Raw genomic sequence first — 17,185 nt, 5'->3', positions numbered from 1 at the left:
TTAATATAACGTGTACACGTACACGTTATTTATAACGGGTTTGATACATCACATGGCTGAATGTGGAAGTAGTTTATCGAATTTCGATGTGGCCGTACAAGCACGGAATATGCCGAACGTTCTGGTCACCCAGTTGAGGTCTCTACATCCAAAACAATTGAAAAAATTCACGAAAGTTAGAGAGATTGTGGAATTCGGGCCACCAGGACATCTCAGATGACTCAGTGGTTTCAATTTTGAATGATCACTTGGGTATGAGAAAGCTTTCTGCAAGATGGGTGTCGCGTTTGCTCACAATCGACCACAAACGCAACCGTGTGACAATTTAGCAAGAATGTTACGAGTTTTTGCGACGTTCCGTAACCGTGGACGAAACATGGATTTTCACCGCAGACCAAATGCAGCCAAAACAGTGAATTTCTCGGAATGAATCGGCGCCGAAGAAGGCAAAGGTGGCTTTGTCAGCCAATACAGTCATGGCGACCGTTTTTCGGCATGCCAGCGGTATAATCCCCATTGACTATCTTCAAAAGGAGAAAACAATCAATGACGAATATTATACCACCTATTAGGTCGATTCAAGAGAAATTAAAAAAAAACCGCATTTGGTCAATAAAAAAGTTCTTTTCTACCAGGAAAATGCAAGGGTGCACACATGTGATGTTTCCATGGCAAAAATCTATGAGTTAGGCTACGAATTGCTCACTCATCCGCCCCATTCTCCAGATTTAGCCCCGATTGACTAGTTCTTGTTCCCAAACTTGAAGAAATGGCTCGGCGGAAAGAAATTTGACTTTAACGAAGAAATCATCTCACAAAAAAATGCATATTTTGATGACCTCGACAAATATTTGTCAAAAGGGATAAAAAAGTGTAGCAGTTATTGACCCGCTCTCGTATTATGTATTACTGCTCTATACTAATAAATATCTCTCCAGCTCAGTCTCTACTCAGTGACTGTTAAGAACCGTCAACATTAGATAAAAGATAAAATTATTTCTTTAGAAAACTGTCAAAACATTGGCATTTTCTGTTTCTTCTACATTTAGCACTTCAGGAAAATAGAAAAATTCAAAATAAATAAAAAAATCAATTAATTTGAACCTTGAAATGAGTACATATTTCAAAAGCGTACAAGGAAAAAATAGTTATTTGCTAAATGGATTTTTAGTAAAACCTTGTAATTAGTGCTTTAGGTTTGTATGTTAAAAATAAAACAAAAATCCAAGAAACTCTTGAAGTTCCTGAATCCAATTATAAAATTTATCTTGTTTGCAAGATAATTAAAAACGTTAGGAAGTATTTTTAGACCAGACTGTACGATATAAGTGAGCGATAAATCAGTATAATGATTTTTAAATTAGTTATTATTTATGTATCAGCCTGTAACAAGAGGAATTTTTGCTCGAATTATACAGGGTGTTCCGGAAATAGTGCGTTTCTTAAAGGTATGGGTAGAATGCACCATTTAAAAGAAAACTTATAATTTTTTTACTAAAGACATCTGTTGGCTCAAAAAATAAAAATAATTTGAAAAAGACAGTTTATGTTTCCTTTCGATTCAGAGACGATACACAATCTCCAGACAGCTGTTTTTGTTTTACGACGTCCTCAGTGGAGCTACGTGCACCCTCTGAATCAAAACGAAACCAAACTGTCTATTTATGTGGAATTTTAAAAATAGTTTAAAATCCACTTTTGGATGCAGCGACATCTCTTAAAGAAAAGAGAAAAGTCCCAGATACAAAATTTATCAAAATAATATATAATTATTTAGATCTGAAAATTTTTCTTGTTGGAACTTCTTTCTGGTAACATCCTTAATCTCCGACTTTTACAATTTATAAGACAAGAAACGACGAATAAAGAAAGCGAGGGTTCTACAATGTGCAGTCACATTCCGCTTTCATTCGTCTAGGAAAAACGGTCCGAAAAATATTTTTAAATAAAACTTACATTTGGCAACCCGGTAGTTTTATTTAGTTTGATACAGATAAGATTCAATTGTAAACACAAATTGTCGTAATTGCCTGTAACCCGAGAATACATCGTATTGTCATGTTTTCGATTCGCGAGTATCACTATTATGTTAATTACGTACGGTGGACAACGAGTACAAGATTCACACCAAGGCGAATAACCTCGAAGATTAAGGTTTTGTAGATGGTTTCAAACAATTCTACAAAACATTGGAATTGATGATAAGGACATCCGAATTGTGACAAGTCTCTACTGAAATCAGACAGCCAGGGTGAAAGTTGGCAATTCGTCTACAGAGAGCATTGACATAAGAAAAGGTGTGCGACAGGGATGTGTTCTCTCCCCTCTCCTTTTTAATATGTACTCCGAAATTTAAAAAAAAGCACTGGGTGAAGCCAACGAAGGCATAAAAATCAATGGAGGATTGACAATAAATAATATCCGATATGCGAACGATACAGTCGTTCTTGCCAGTAGTATCGATGAACTTCAGCACCTTATGGACAGGGTACAAAGAACGAATAAAGAAAGATGACTTAACCTCAACATAAATAACACAAAATGGATGTTGGACAGCAAAACTCAAAAACCTGCCAGACAATTGAAAATAAAAAATCAATTAACTGAACACGTTGACTCGTATATATACCTTGGAACAGTCGTCAACTCGAAATGGGATCAAATAACCGAAATACGTTTTAAAATTGAAAAGTCAAGAGCAACAGTTAACAACATACAACATGAGAAACATATTCACCCATTGCGACATATCCCTCCCACTAAAAATACGGCTGCTAAAATGCTATGTATTTCCAGTCTTGCTGTATGGCGCAGAGGCCTGGACAATAACAGAAACATTAATGAGGAAGCTGGAGGTATTCGAGATAGAGGTATTGCGCCGAATGGGAAAACAAAAAAAAGAATGTGTGTGTACTTTGTACGCACGTAAGAAGTTATACTTCTATTATATGATTTCTTAAAAATAAATATACTTTAAACAGTTTAGTCCTGTCGCCAGGGGGGGGTACAACGGCCTCGTTAATTCAGATGGACTTACCCAAATTTTTTTTATGTATTTTGACCCGTAGAACACGAATTTTTTGGGTAACAGTTGATCCGGATGTCGATAAGATTGTTATAGACCAAGAACTTGAGGAATCAAATAACAGCGATTTTTGGCAAAACAAAACAATATTTTGTATTTTTTGGGTCATTTTAAGCAAAAAATATTTCTACAAGTTTTTTAGTAGGATGCACAGTTTTCGAGATAAACGCGGTTGAACTTTCAAAAAATCGAAAAACTGCAATTTTTAAACCCGAATAACTTTTGATTAAAAAATAAAATAGCAATTCTGCTTAGCGCCTTTGAAAGTTCAAGTCAAATTATGTCGGTTTTGATTATTTGCATTGCTAAAAATTTATTGTGTTATTGCTAAACAAAGCTACAAACAACTAGTGCGTGAGTGATGTTTCTATGATTTCTCATTTAAAATCGAACGAGTAGGTAGAATAGGTACTAGTGCAATCAAGACTATTTCTACGTTACATGCGTTAAAACGCATGTAAAAGCACGGGAAACCCTACGTGTTTATAGCTTTGTTAAACAATAAAAAAATAAATTTTTACCAATGCAAATAATCAAAACCGATATAATTTGACTTAAACTTTCAAATGCGGTAAGCAGACTTGCTATTTTATTTTTTAATCAAAAGTTATTCGGGTTCAAAAATTGCAATTTTTCGATTTTTTTAAAGTTCAACCGCGTTTATCTCGAAAACTGTGCATCCTACGAAAAAACTTGTAGAAATATTTTTTACTTAAAATGGCCCAAAAAATACAAAATATTGTTTTGTTTTGCCAAAAATCGCTGTTATTTGATTCCTCAAGTTCTTGGTCTATAACAATCTTATCGACATCCGGATCAACTGTTACCCAAAAAATTCGTGTTCTACGGGTCAAAATACATAAAAAAAACTTGAGTAAGTCCATCTGAATTAACGAGGCCGTTGTACCCCCCCTGGCGACAGGACTAGTTTGTTTTAATTTTTTTTAAACACCAAACTAATTTTGTGCTTACCGCTTTCAAAAAAATAAAAAAAAAGTATAGGATTGCACTGGATTCGAACTCACGACCTCCCGATCTCTGCCCGAATTAGTCGAGGCATTGAAGCACAAAAAAAAGGCCTTACTCTCGATTTTTGGCGCAGTAAGCCGGATTTTAATGCAGTTTGGTGCGTTGGATTCGTGAGAATGTCAGGAAATTTTGTGAACTATTATAATGAATAAGAAATCTGAAATTGCATTTGTGCATAAGAAAAATTCATTTCAAAAGTGCATTTTGAAATAGGCAATTATTATAAATTTGCAACCCGGTAAATAGTTGGGCAACATCCCGATTAATTATTTTAATTATTTTTAATTACATATTTTTAATAATTTATAAGTCCATATAATAATAGTCTAAGATGTCAATAACCATTAATAATAAACAAAAAGAATTTCCTTACGTGGGAATCGAACCAAGTACTAACAGGTCCGTAGCTAAAACACATACCGCTAATCTACGCAGACACTTGCTAGACAACGGCGATATTAGGTATAAACAAAACAAATTGGTAAGTAAAAATTGTAAAGAAAATTACTACATACTTAAATGTATTATAAAATTAATATATTCCTAAATTTTAGAAGAAACATTCGTAAATAGGTATTATTAATATCTATTAATGTTACTAAATGACATATAAATATTTTGACGTTTCACAATTTGACAATTCACTTTTAACTGCAGTGCCTTAAAATGTTTAAAGCACCGGTGCTTTAAACTAGCATTTTTAAATCTCTTATGGAGTGCTATAAATTGCATTTTTAACACGTTTGTAGAAAAATATATTTAAAAACACTAATATATTCTTTCCACACCTTTTCTGGACTGATAAATACATAAATTAAAACATTTAGTAACGAACTCCATAAGTACTGCCTGTGTGCGCAGATTACTAAAATTTCACCCTCAATGAAATCGCGCCTAAAGAAGTATAACTTCAAAAAGGCAGTATAACTATTAACTAACCTTTGTTTGTTGTTTCTCTTTCCACAAATTTTAAAACGCAACAACCATACATAACCAAACCGTTAACCGTCCACACCACAGCTGTGCTACAGCTGCCATATTGGATAATTTTTGACATGTCATTTGAACATCCAATCAGAACAAAGTTATAATGCGCATGCGCCCGGATCGTACGTTTTAACATATAAAAATTCACCCTCATATCGCGCGTAAAGAAGTATAACTTCAAAAATTTCTTTCACAATCAAGAAGCGGAAACTTGAATAGCTCGGTCATATTATGAGACATGATAAATATTATATACTCCAACTGATAATACAGGGTAAAATAGAGAGCAAACGCGGACCCGGAAGAAGAAGACACTCATGGCTTCAAAACTTACGCCAATGGTTTGGACTAACATCGATTGGGTTATTAAGAAACTTGCAAACAAAATTAAAGTTGCTATGATGATAGCCAACGTCCGCAACGCACATGAAGAAGATGGTTTTAATACAAAATCTTCAGAAAACCCGAATTTCCGTGCAAAGTGTTTTGTGCAGATGAAGATTGTTTTGCGAGAAATGGTGTGTTTTTCACAATTGCCACGAGTGGAATGACGAAAACCCGTTAGTCCATTCGTTCACGGTTTTTGCTCTAAATTTTAAAGAACCACTTGGATTGACATGAAATTTGGCATACGTATAGCTTACATGTCAAAGAAAAAAAGTGATATTGTGCCGATGTGTGCTTCTGCCCTGGGGGTGACTTTCACCCCCTCTTGGGGGTGAAAAGATATATGTCCAAAATAAGTCCGGAAATGGATAAACTGACTAATTTTAAGTAACTTTTGTTCTATAGAGCTTTTTCGCCAAGTCAACACTTTTCGAGTTATTTGCGAGTGAGTATGTTCATTTTTCAACAAAATAACCGCATTTTTAGACGGTTTTTCGCAAATAACTCAAAAAGTAAGTATTTTGCCGAAAAAAAACGTTCTTAACAAAAATATAGCCTATAAAAAAGTAAAAAAAATGGTGGACGCGTTAGGTCTCTGGATCTCGTAGAACCAGGCTTACAGCCAATGAAAAATAGATTAATATTCACCGAATTTCAAAAAGAATATTTCGACGTGAAATATCTAAAAAATTAAGCACTTTTTGGGGAAAACCTATTATAACTTTTTTAAAGTGTTTAAAAAGAGCTTTATTTCTGATTTCACAAAGAGTTTCTAGCATTAAATTTAAGCAAGTTACGCTCAAAATAAAGTTGGTCCCTTTTGTTTTTGCAAAAAAAAAATCGGGAAGACTACCCCCTAATTAGCAACTTAAATGAAATTAATCGTTACCGCTCCACAAATTATTTTACTTATGTTGTGTTTATATGATCTGTAAGTTTCATCGATTCAAAGTGCTTATTTTTGAAAAAATTTGGTTTCAAAGTAAAATTTTTATAAATTTAAATTTTAAAATATGCATTTTTTTTAAATAACTTAAAAATTGTTAGAGATACCAAAAATCTCGAAAAATAAAAAAAGTCGGATTTGCTTTTCTGAATATTATGTATTTTTTTGTTTTTCTGTTAGACAAAAATTTATTAAGATTTGGTGTTTCTAAATTTGCATACATTCGTGATCAGTGACTCGTTCAACCCCTTTTAACTACAGCCCTTTCAATAATAAGGACTTTGAACCGATGAAACTTACAGATCATATAAACAATATATACACGAGTCAAGAAACTTGTGAAGTCGTAACGATAAAGTTCATTTAAGATACTAATTAGGGGGTGATTTTCTCGATTTTTTTTTTAAAACCAAAAGTGACTAACTTTATTTTGAGCGTAACTTGTTTAATTTTGATGCTAGAAATTTTTTTTATAAAACAAAAATGAAACTTAACACTTTAAATAAGTTGTAACGAGTTTTCCCCGAAATGTGCTTCATTTTTGGTTATTTCACGTTAAAATATTCCATTTGGAATTTGACGAATATGAACCTATTTTTCATTAGCTATAACTCTGCTTCTACTGGGTGTAGAGACGTGATATATACACCATTTTTTAAATTTTTTACAGGCTATATTTTTGCTGAAAATGGTTTTTCGACAAAATACTTACTATTTGAGTTATTTGCGAAAAACCGTCTAAAAGCGTGGTTACTTTGTTGAAAAAATGAACTTATTCACTGCCAAATAACCCGAAAAGTATTGACTTAGTGAAAAAACTCTATAGAATAAAAGTTACTTAAAATTAGCCAGTTTATCCATTTCCTGACTTTCTTTGGACGAATATTTTTTCACCCCCAAGAGGGGGTGAAAACCACCCCCAGGGCAAAAGCACATATCGGCATAATATCCCTTTTTTTCTTTGACTTGTTAGCTATGTGTATGCCAAATTTCATGTCAATCCAAGAGGTTCTTTAAAATTTAGAGGTTTTGCAATATTTTACCGTTAAAGAACGGACTAAGTGTGTTATACGTAGGACAAATTAAAAAAAAAAAAAATAAGTATATGGGCTTGAATTATTGGTAATCCTCTGATTGGAACATTTGAACTTCCTAGAAGATTGAATAGAGAAATGTACTTTTGGGCATGGGAATGAATAAATTCGATTAAAAATGTAAATTTTTTGGAACATGTTCTACCGATACTTCTTGAAGACGTACCTTCATTGTAATAATTTTTCATTTATTTAAATATTTAATAAACACAAATATGCTTTTTCTCTCTTATATGAGTTTATCAGTATCAATTATTATCAATACATAATATGCCTAACGATCGATGATTCATGATGGTTGATTTATAGTAATTATTTAAGGTAGTACAAGAAGGAGCGCAACGTTGTCGGCTGTATTTGCTTTTGTGTGGACCGTACACGAATTAATCCGCGAGTGAAACGGGCACATGTGTTTAATCAAAACGCGAACAGTGATCAGTGACACAGGACTTCGTAAGATTTTTATAACTTATTATATTAATAATTTCATGTGTTTCATGCCTTTATCGTACAGGAACATTACTGTATACATTTGTTATTGCAGTATAAAATGTCAAAACTTTTAAATCTGCGCTAACCAACTTACCATACCTAAAAATAATGGAGTCGAGATCGAATGGGTACTCGATGATTCCCGTCGTGGGCGCCCTCGCCCTCAGGATGTCCTGCTCGGTCGGCAAGTACTCGGGATCTTTAATGCGCTCCAGGTCACTAAGGTAACTGCAACCAACACAACGACCATGCAACATGCATTCAAAACAAAACTAGAACTAAATCAAAATAAGTATTTTATGCCTATTTGATGGGATTGTTCCCGAAAATAAATTTTTGAATATTACCACACATCTTTATTTTAGGCCAGCAAAATCACCGTTTCGGAGTGTAATTCTCGTCCCGGCGGAGTTGCTTGAAAATGTGGATTTAGATTCCTCCTGCGTTCTACTTCACCTCAAAGTTGAGTAGTTTTACACCCTTTTCTCGGGGGTGAAGAAAGATACTTTTAAAATAAGTCCGGAAATGGATAAACTAACTAATCCTAATCAACTCTTATTTTATAGAGTTTTTTCTCTAAGTCGAATACTTTTTGAATTATTTGCGAGCGAAAATGTTCATTTTTCCACATTCATTTTTCAATACACGTTTTAGTCGGTTTTTCGCAAATATGTAACTCAAAAAGTAGTTTTTTATCGAAAAAGTATTCTTAGCAAAAATGTAGCTTATAAAAAACGAAAGAAAGACATACATGGTGTATGAAGTCTGTAGACCCAGTAGAAGCATAGTTGTAGCTCATGAAAAGTAGGTTGTTATTCGTCAAATTACAAATCGAATATTTTAACGTGAAATAACCAAAAAATTAAGCACTTTTCGGGGAAAACTCATCAAAACTTTTTTGAAGTGTTTAAAAAAAGCTTTATTTTTGTTTTTTTTTTTATATAATAAAGTTCCCATTTTTGGTTAAAAAATCGTGAAAATCTCCCCCTAGTTTACACTCAAATGAAATTAATCATTACCGCTTGATACTTTACTTTTTTATGTATTGTTTAGGTTTATATAATCTGTAAGTTTCACGGGTTCATAGTGCTTATTTCTGAAAGGGTTGTAGTTAAAAGGGCTTGAACGATTCACTAGTGTTTGTAAACTTACAGCCATATCTTTTTGTCTCAAAGAAAAACAAAAAATCTAAAATGTTTATTAGAAAAGAAAAAACTATATTTTTTTATTGTTCGAGATTGTTAGTATCAATAATGAATTTTAAGTTATTTTGAAAAAAGGTATTTTTTCAAGTTTTCAAGAATATGTTTTTACTTTAAAACCATTTTTTTTTCAAAATAAACACTTTGGAACGGTGAAACTTACGGATCATATAAACAATACGTAAGGAAAGTACGATTAAATTCATTTGGGTTGCTAATTAGGGGGTGACTTTCATGATTTTTTTACCAAAAAAAAAAGGTCCAACTATCTTTTGAGCGTAACTTGCTTAGTTTTGTTGCTAGAAACTTTTTACACTAAAAAAGTTTTTTTGGGTTTTACCCGAAAAGTGCATCATTTTTTGAATATTTCACATTGAAATATGCGATTTGGAATTTGGCGAATAAAAACCTATATTCATTAGATATACTCTGCTCCTACTAGGTCTATTACAGACTTCATACATACACCATTTATTTTTAAATTTTATAAGCTATCTTTTTGTTAAGAATATTTTATTTGCTAAAATACTTCTTCTACGGCCCTACATCCCAAATTGAGCGTTGGCCTCCTTCATTTTTTGTCTCCATTCTTGTTTGTCTGTGGCTGTTCTTCTTCATACACGGACTCCTAAAAGGACTTGTGCGTTGCTGTTTACTGTGTCTTCCCAGCGCTTTCTTGGCTTTCCAACCGGTCTCTTTCCCTTCCTTCTAGCATACGGTGCTCTTTTTGGTATCCTCTATCCTCTCCCATTCTTATCACATGTCCGGCCCATTGCAAGTCTGACAGGGGTGTTTCCTTATAAAGTTGATAAAGCTAGTTGTTGTATGGACTTCCGAAGATTATGTTTTCCCTTACAGGTATTAGTATTCTCCTCAGTACTTTCCTTTCGAATGTGTCGAGTTTGTTTTTGGATGTTTCTTTCAGGACCCATGCTTCACTGACATAGCATGCTATTAGTCGAATTAAGGTTTTAAGATTCTAATCTTTGTATTTCGGTGGACACTTTTAGACCGAAATATATGGGAAGGGCAAAATAAGGTCTGTTTGTCTGCGTTATTCTCTTCCGTATTTCTTCATCTTCTGATCCGTCGGTATATATTTCTACTCCCAGTTTTCTAGGAGTAGAAATAGTTTACTCCATTCCAACCGTTTCAATGTCATCTTCATGTATAAAGTAAATGCTATGCTAAAATACTTAGTTTTGAGTTCTTTTGCGAAAAACCGTCTAAAAACGTGTTTTTTATTTTTATGTTGAAAAATGAATATTTTCACTCGCAAATAACTCGAAAAGTATCGACTTAGTAAAAAAACTCTATAGAACAAAAGTTCCTAAGAATAATTAGTAAATTTATCCATTTTGGGACTTATTTGAAACGTATATTTTCCATCCCCGAGAGGCGGTAGCTTTCACCCTCCAAGTATAAGCAATATAATTAAGTCCAAAAGTGAAGTGGAGGGTGAAGGCAATCCAAACTCAAATTTTTAAGCAAATCCAAAAAAATTACACTTTAAAACTGTCATTTACTGACGTATATTTAGAAATCATTAGTTCTCTGTTTTCTTTACAAAATGATAATTATTTATTAAATTGTGGATATTAAACAAAAATTTAAGAGGAACAATCAAATGGTGGATGTAACGTCGATAGTGTGAGCGTGCCTCTCTGGAGATTAACCAGTGTTGTCTGTTTAAAAAACCGTGCAAATTTAAAACAATATACAACTAAATTTTGTGGTAACCGTGAGCGATATTACAGTGTTGCCAATGTTTCATCTCAAATGCTTATTATATTTTAAACAACCAAGATTAAAGTTATGAAGGATGTCCCTTCTTGAATGCATAGTTTGTTTCTAAAAATAAGTGAAAAATTTTCTATTTTTCTATTTTAAATCTAACATTTTTATGTATGTTGGGATGTTTTAAGAATTACGTAGTTTAATTAATAATTTAAAAAATAAAGTTATTAAAAAATATTAATTTGGTCTAAAGCCATAGTAAGAGTAATTGTCATTGTCAATTGACTGACAAATTGTCATAAATGATTTACAAATTAAATATGGTATATATGGCCTTCACATGGGGTCCGGAAAAAAAATCCCCACAAAAAATCCCCACAAAAAATCCCGGACAAATAATTGCCACAAATTTTTTTGGACAAAATATCCCCACAAAAAATCTCGGACAAAAAATCCCCAAGAAATATTTGCTGCCGAATAACCCTCTAAAGTTTTCTCGAAATTTTACCAAACTTCAAATTCCAATTCCATGCTGAAAACTTCAAATTTTACATGACAAAAGAGTGTGAGTGTTTTCAAAAATCGTGGAAGATATGGGGAATGAGCAAGGCCCCGTTCTCATGACAGGAGCTTAACGCGCGTTTCGATAACTAAGTACATACATACATTTTACTGAAGACCGTTCACATGCTAACGCGCGTTGGCATGTGAACGGTCTCAAGTAAACTGTATGTAGTTGCAATCACGCGTTATCAAAACGCGTGTTAAGCCCCTGTCATGAGAACGGGGCCTTAGCTCATTCCCCATATCTTCCACGATTTTTGAAAACACTCACACTCTTTTGTCATGTAAAATTTGAAGTTTTCAGCATGGAATTGGAATTCGAAGTTTGGTAAAATTTCGGGAAAACTTTTAGAGAACTATTCGGCAGCAAATATTTCTTGCGATTTTTTGTGGGGATTTTTTGTCCGAGATTATTTGTCCGGGGATTATTTGTCCTAGTTTCCTTCACATATATGGGCAAGGAAATCAATCAGAGGAATTCCGTAAGTAGCAAAATAAATCACGTATTTCCAGCAGGATCGTACATATTATGCTAATAAAAGATTGATGACATCGAAAGTATTATCTACAGAACATTATTAGACCCGTAGTAACCTATGGTTGTGAAACCTGGGTAAACACCCTCTATATTTTTACACCCTTAATAAATTAAGGATCAGTCTAGATTAATATGTAGTTTTTTTTTCGAAAAATTATGTATTATTTAATATTTTCACGGCTAAACTAATAAAATTTCACTAATTTTTGTTACAATTAATGTTTGGCTTAAAGAATCACGAATAACTTACAAATCAAAGCAATTAGGAATGCTTAAGAAATAAGTACCATAAAATAGTAATTCATTACAATCATTATTACGATCCAATCCCGTGATGTGTCCAGTAATATGTAATTATTATAATTACGATTTCTATTTAATTCGATTCCTAAATAAATATACAAATTTCTCGTTGGCAACGAACGGGTTTATGTTTTGTACTTCCGTTCAATATTTTCGAAAATCTACTGTTTTTCCATGAATGAATAAAATATCTAACAACTGCTCCATTATAATAAATATATTTCGTGTTTTGTTGATTTCATATTAGCATACTTCTGTACGAGGTAGTTTCAAAGAAAACCGAATACTCGTGCATTGGAGGAGAACAAAAAGATCTCATATTGGACGACGATAAAACTGGTAAATTTTTACGTGGGTCTTAAATTAATGGTTCGTCGCAAGAATTTGCTTTGCAGATTTACGTCTATCAAGTTAGCAGAACAAAGTCAGCAGAACACAATTATTCTTATACCATAATTAAGTGTAAAGTAAATGCAAATTTAATGTTCCAAGAAAAAATTTATCGCTCTTCTTCTTTAAAGGTTATCGCATGTTCTGCTAACTTGATAATCAAGCTAGCAGAACAGTGGTTCAAAAATTGATCAATCATTTATAATTAGATGCCAAAGTATTCTCTGAATTAAATGCAAATTTAATGTTCCAAGAAAAAATATCAAGTTAGCAGAATATGTGATAACTTTTAAAGAAGAGCAATACATTTTTTCTTGGAACATTAAATTTGCATTTAATTCAGATAATACTTTGCATTCAATTATAAATGATTTATAAATTTTTGAACTACTGTTCTGCTAGCTTGATTATCAAGTTAGCAGAACATGCGATAACTTTTAAAAGAAAAGAGCAATAAATTTTTACTTGGAACATTAAATTTGCATTTAATTTACACTTAATTATGGTATAAGAATAACTGTGTTCTGCTGACTTTGTTCTGCTAACTAGATGGATGTTGCAGATTTAACTGCTCGACCACCGAAAATTTGTTTATCGTTCGTTTTGGGCATCTTCTCAGGTTGTGTGGAGTAAGCAGCGTCCACACTGCAAACCGTATGCGACGCAAATCCTTTGATCTTCGCTGAAAAACAGACAACCGATGGAGCGTGTGCGTCGAAAATATTTGCGACGAACAGATGGTTCGCCGCAAAAAAAACACTGCTACGACTATAAATATCTAGGTATCAACATTAGACAAAGGCATAAGAGAGAAATATGTCAGTTAGAAAAGCCATCACGATGTTAAACAGTATTTTATGTGACCAATCCATCACCAAACAAAATACAAAGCTGAGACTATAGTGAAAAATATCACTCTACACAGCTGTCAGGTATGGCCACTAAACGAAAGAACACTGGCAACGCTGAAAGTAACGGAAATGGATTTTTGGAGATCTAGAAGAGAAAGGATCACCAACGAACGCATTAGAGAAATAATGGGAATCAAACGAACAATCGTGGATGATTTATCAACAAAACAAATTATCTGGTTCGGACATATGCTAAGAATGGATGAACAACGAATACCAAAGGAAACACTAAACTGGTAACCAGAAGGAAAGAGAAAACGAGGTAGATTGAGCAAAAATTGGAACGAAGCAATAGACAAAGAATTGAAAGAAAATAACTTAGAAGAGGACCTATGGAACATAGAACAACCGGAAAAAGTGGCGATTGCAAGTCAGAAAACGGCGGAGAATGTTATAGACCAAGATGGTATGCCTTTTCTAATGACTTCCCCTAATATTCCAATTAAAAAATAGCGCCCAGTAGTTTTTAGATTTTTTACGTGCTTATTCGGCTTCGTTTTCTGGGGTATAGATCCGAATTCAGTGAAATTAAAACTTTTGATACCTCCTCATATTTGATATTGTAACAAAAGGTTACTTTTGACCGACCCTCGTATAACAGGTCCCATCTCCACACACGCAGATCCACATCGATCTTTCTAGATAAGACGCGATACAGCGGGGCGGAAGACGAGCAATTCTCCGAATGTCGCGACAATAACTAGAGATGGGCAGAATCTTCGAGAAATAACGGCTGGTGTTTATATAGGAGCGAATTTTGTAAATAGAGTTTAGTTTTAAGCGAGAGTTTGTAAAGAAAACTTGTATAAATAAATTAATAAAGTCCTATATAAATACGAATCGCTCGTTTTATTGTTACAATATATCATCAGTTGACTTCAGACCAAATCTTTATATTGCGATTAAAATGTGGCACACGTTACATATCTAATCAAAATCGAATTTCCAATTTGATATAAACTTCTATAATTCATAGTATTGTTATAATAATATCACTGTTAATGTTTTAATAAAACATAAGCCTAACACTGTAATATCATTTTCTAAAAAAAAAATCGCTAAGTCGTCATCATGCCAATCAAATCAACGAATAGGAGAAATCTGACTGTGATATCTTTTTCTCAATATTAATATCCGTTAATAATGAAACACCGCAATCATTTACCACTTACTCCCAAATAATATGTTTTAATTCAACTTGCATAAATTCTATTGCTGAGTTGTTTTACTACAAAAATATGCTTACATCATTCAAGACTTCTGACGTCAGAAGCCCAAAGCGTTGCCAAAACATTACAATAGTATATAAATGGACAATTGACATTTGCAAAATACCTCACATTTATTTACCATTCTAATGTTTTGGTAACGCTGTTAGGTTCTGACGTCAGAAATATTGAATGACGTAGGCATATTTTTGTAGTAAAACAACCATATTAAGAAAAATAATTTTTTTATTATTATTATCTACAAGATCTATTATCTTAAGTATATTTTTTTATTAAAATTGATGGTAATTTATTATATAATGTAAAGAAGCTTTTGCAATCATCAATAATAATCTTTCAATATTTGATCAAACCACCAGGGAATACAACCATAAAGTGAGTATCATAAAATAGCCCTATTTTTATATTATAAGATTACATAATATTATGCTTTATATAACAAACCATTACTCAATAATTTCAATAATAAATTTTTTTAATGCAACTAAGGGATCACTAGTGACTAACTGCAATATTGGTCAAGTTATGGCATTTTAGATACTTTATAACAAAACGTTTAGGAAACGATTTACTCAATTAGTTTAAAGAAAATATACAAGGTATATCTGAAAAGTATCTGACCTTCGTGCATAACTTCCACAAAAAGGTTCCGTCACCCTCTGTTGGGTATGGATGTAATCATTAACTCTGCACGAACTTGCCATACATGATGATTAATGATGTTCTTTGGGGATGAATAGTAATTGCTAAATAATTGCTAATTATAAATTTTCTTCACAAATTAAAGTAAAATATACTTAAAATAATTGTCGAATTTGTAGAGAAAATATTACAAAAAGATTATCTCAATATTAAACAAATAGAAAATTGTAAATTGTTATAAACCTTAATTTTTGGGAAAGCAATAACTGTTTATACCCCTACCAGGTATCTACGAGACTCATAATATTCAGCTCAGCAGGGTGCTATTGTTGGAGGTGTGAAATTACATAAACAAGGGATCATTTCATAAAAAGGTAGATTCCTAGTTTATAGAAATCCACACCTCCAACAACAATAGCACCCCACTGAGCTGAATATTATGAGTCTCTTAGATAGGTGGTAATACTTTACACTGTGAAACAATATTAACGGACCTGTAGAGGGTCAAAAATGTGACAACAGTTATCAAAAATTAAATTTGAGATAAGAACCACTCAGTCAAGGATTTCTATTCCCGTGCAGGGTAAAACTTAAAAGAGGACAATGACGGGGTAGGTAGAGTGTTTCTCCTACCTAAACCTGATCTCGTCGAGATCGAAAGGATATTCGATGATGCCTGTAGTGGGCACCCTCACACGTAAGATGTCCTGCTCTGTAGGCAAGTAGGACCGCGCCGCTACTCTATCTATCTCTTCCAGATAGCTGTAAACGTATGGTTGTAGATCTTCTGTTTTGTTTATTTTTAACACGTTAAGCGCCAGACGCAATATTGAGAAAATGCCTCCCGGACCAAGGCATTTCATCATAGCAGTTTCTTCAATATAAAGCGGTCACTAGGGACCTCCAATGCGTAGGGGGAACTTCCTACATCGGTCCCTAGGGACCGCCATGGCGCTTAACGTGTTAAAGAGGTATAACATTCCAGAAAACAGATAATTTTTTATGTACTTCTGTAATTTAATATTGTAAAAATACATAGAGTACATATTTACTAGTATTATTTTTTTATTATACATATAATACATTAAACATATCAATTTTATTAATAAGGAAACCATCTTCAAAAATAATAATTTTTTTGAAGAATTTTTTTCTCTGAACCTTTATTAAAAATGAACATAAAACTTTTTACATATTAAATACGCAGACGATTTTAATATCCAACTCTTAGACAGTACAAAAAATATATCTTTTTTCATTTATGGATGTGCACTAATATTGTAGAGGGCACAAAAGTCGAGGCCTCGAAAAATGATGGCGGACAGTAGTTAATCTCAGGATTGGGATATCTGAAACAAAAAAATCGTACTGCATTTGAAAAAGGAAGGTTTCTTGTGTGACAATTTACCACAATTTGACCAAAAAATAAAAATTTTTTTAACCATGAAAAACTGAAGAAAAACGGGTGATTTTTTCACAAAATTTTTCACTAACGGTGGTAAATTTTTTCATGTACAATACCTTCCTTTTTCAAATGCCATATGATTTTTTTGTTTCAGAGATCCCAATCCTGAGATTAACTGTCCGCCATCGGAACTACTTTTTTCGAGGACTCGACTTTGGCGCCCTCTACAATATTAGTGTATGTG

The 17,185-nt window shown here is 33.0% G+C and overlaps 1 protein-coding gene across 8 annotated transcripts in view; it reads right to left on the bottom strand.

The window, feature by feature from the left end:
* LOC114336320 (guanine nucleotide-binding protein G(q) subunit alpha) overlaps positions 1–17,185 on the bottom strand; it is a 70,553-nt gene that overhangs the window by 23,234 nt on the left and 30,134 nt on the right. For 4 of the 8 annotated variants that reach the window (XM_050655127.1, XM_050655130.1, XM_050655126.1 and 1 more), the window contains exon 4: positions 8,120–8,248. In XM_050655127.1, the coding sequence (XP_050511084.1) occupies positions 8,120–8,248 (129 nt within the window). Of the gene's footprint in view, positions 1–8,119; positions 8,249–16,169; positions 16,299–17,185 lie in introns of all 8 variants that reach the window. The other 4 variants (XM_050655132.1, XM_050655128.1, XM_050655131.1 and 1 more) reach the window with 2 other exon arrangements.

This window comes from Diabrotica virgifera, chromosome 6, assembly GCF_917563875.1.
Source record: "Diabrotica virgifera virgifera chromosome 6, PGI_DIABVI_V3a".
NCBI classification, from domain to species: domain Eukaryota; kingdom Metazoa; phylum Arthropoda; class Insecta; order Coleoptera; family Chrysomelidae; genus Diabrotica; species Diabrotica virgifera.
Note: the sequence above shows the minus strand (reverse complement) of the source record. Positions and strands in the feature narration are given on the sequence as shown.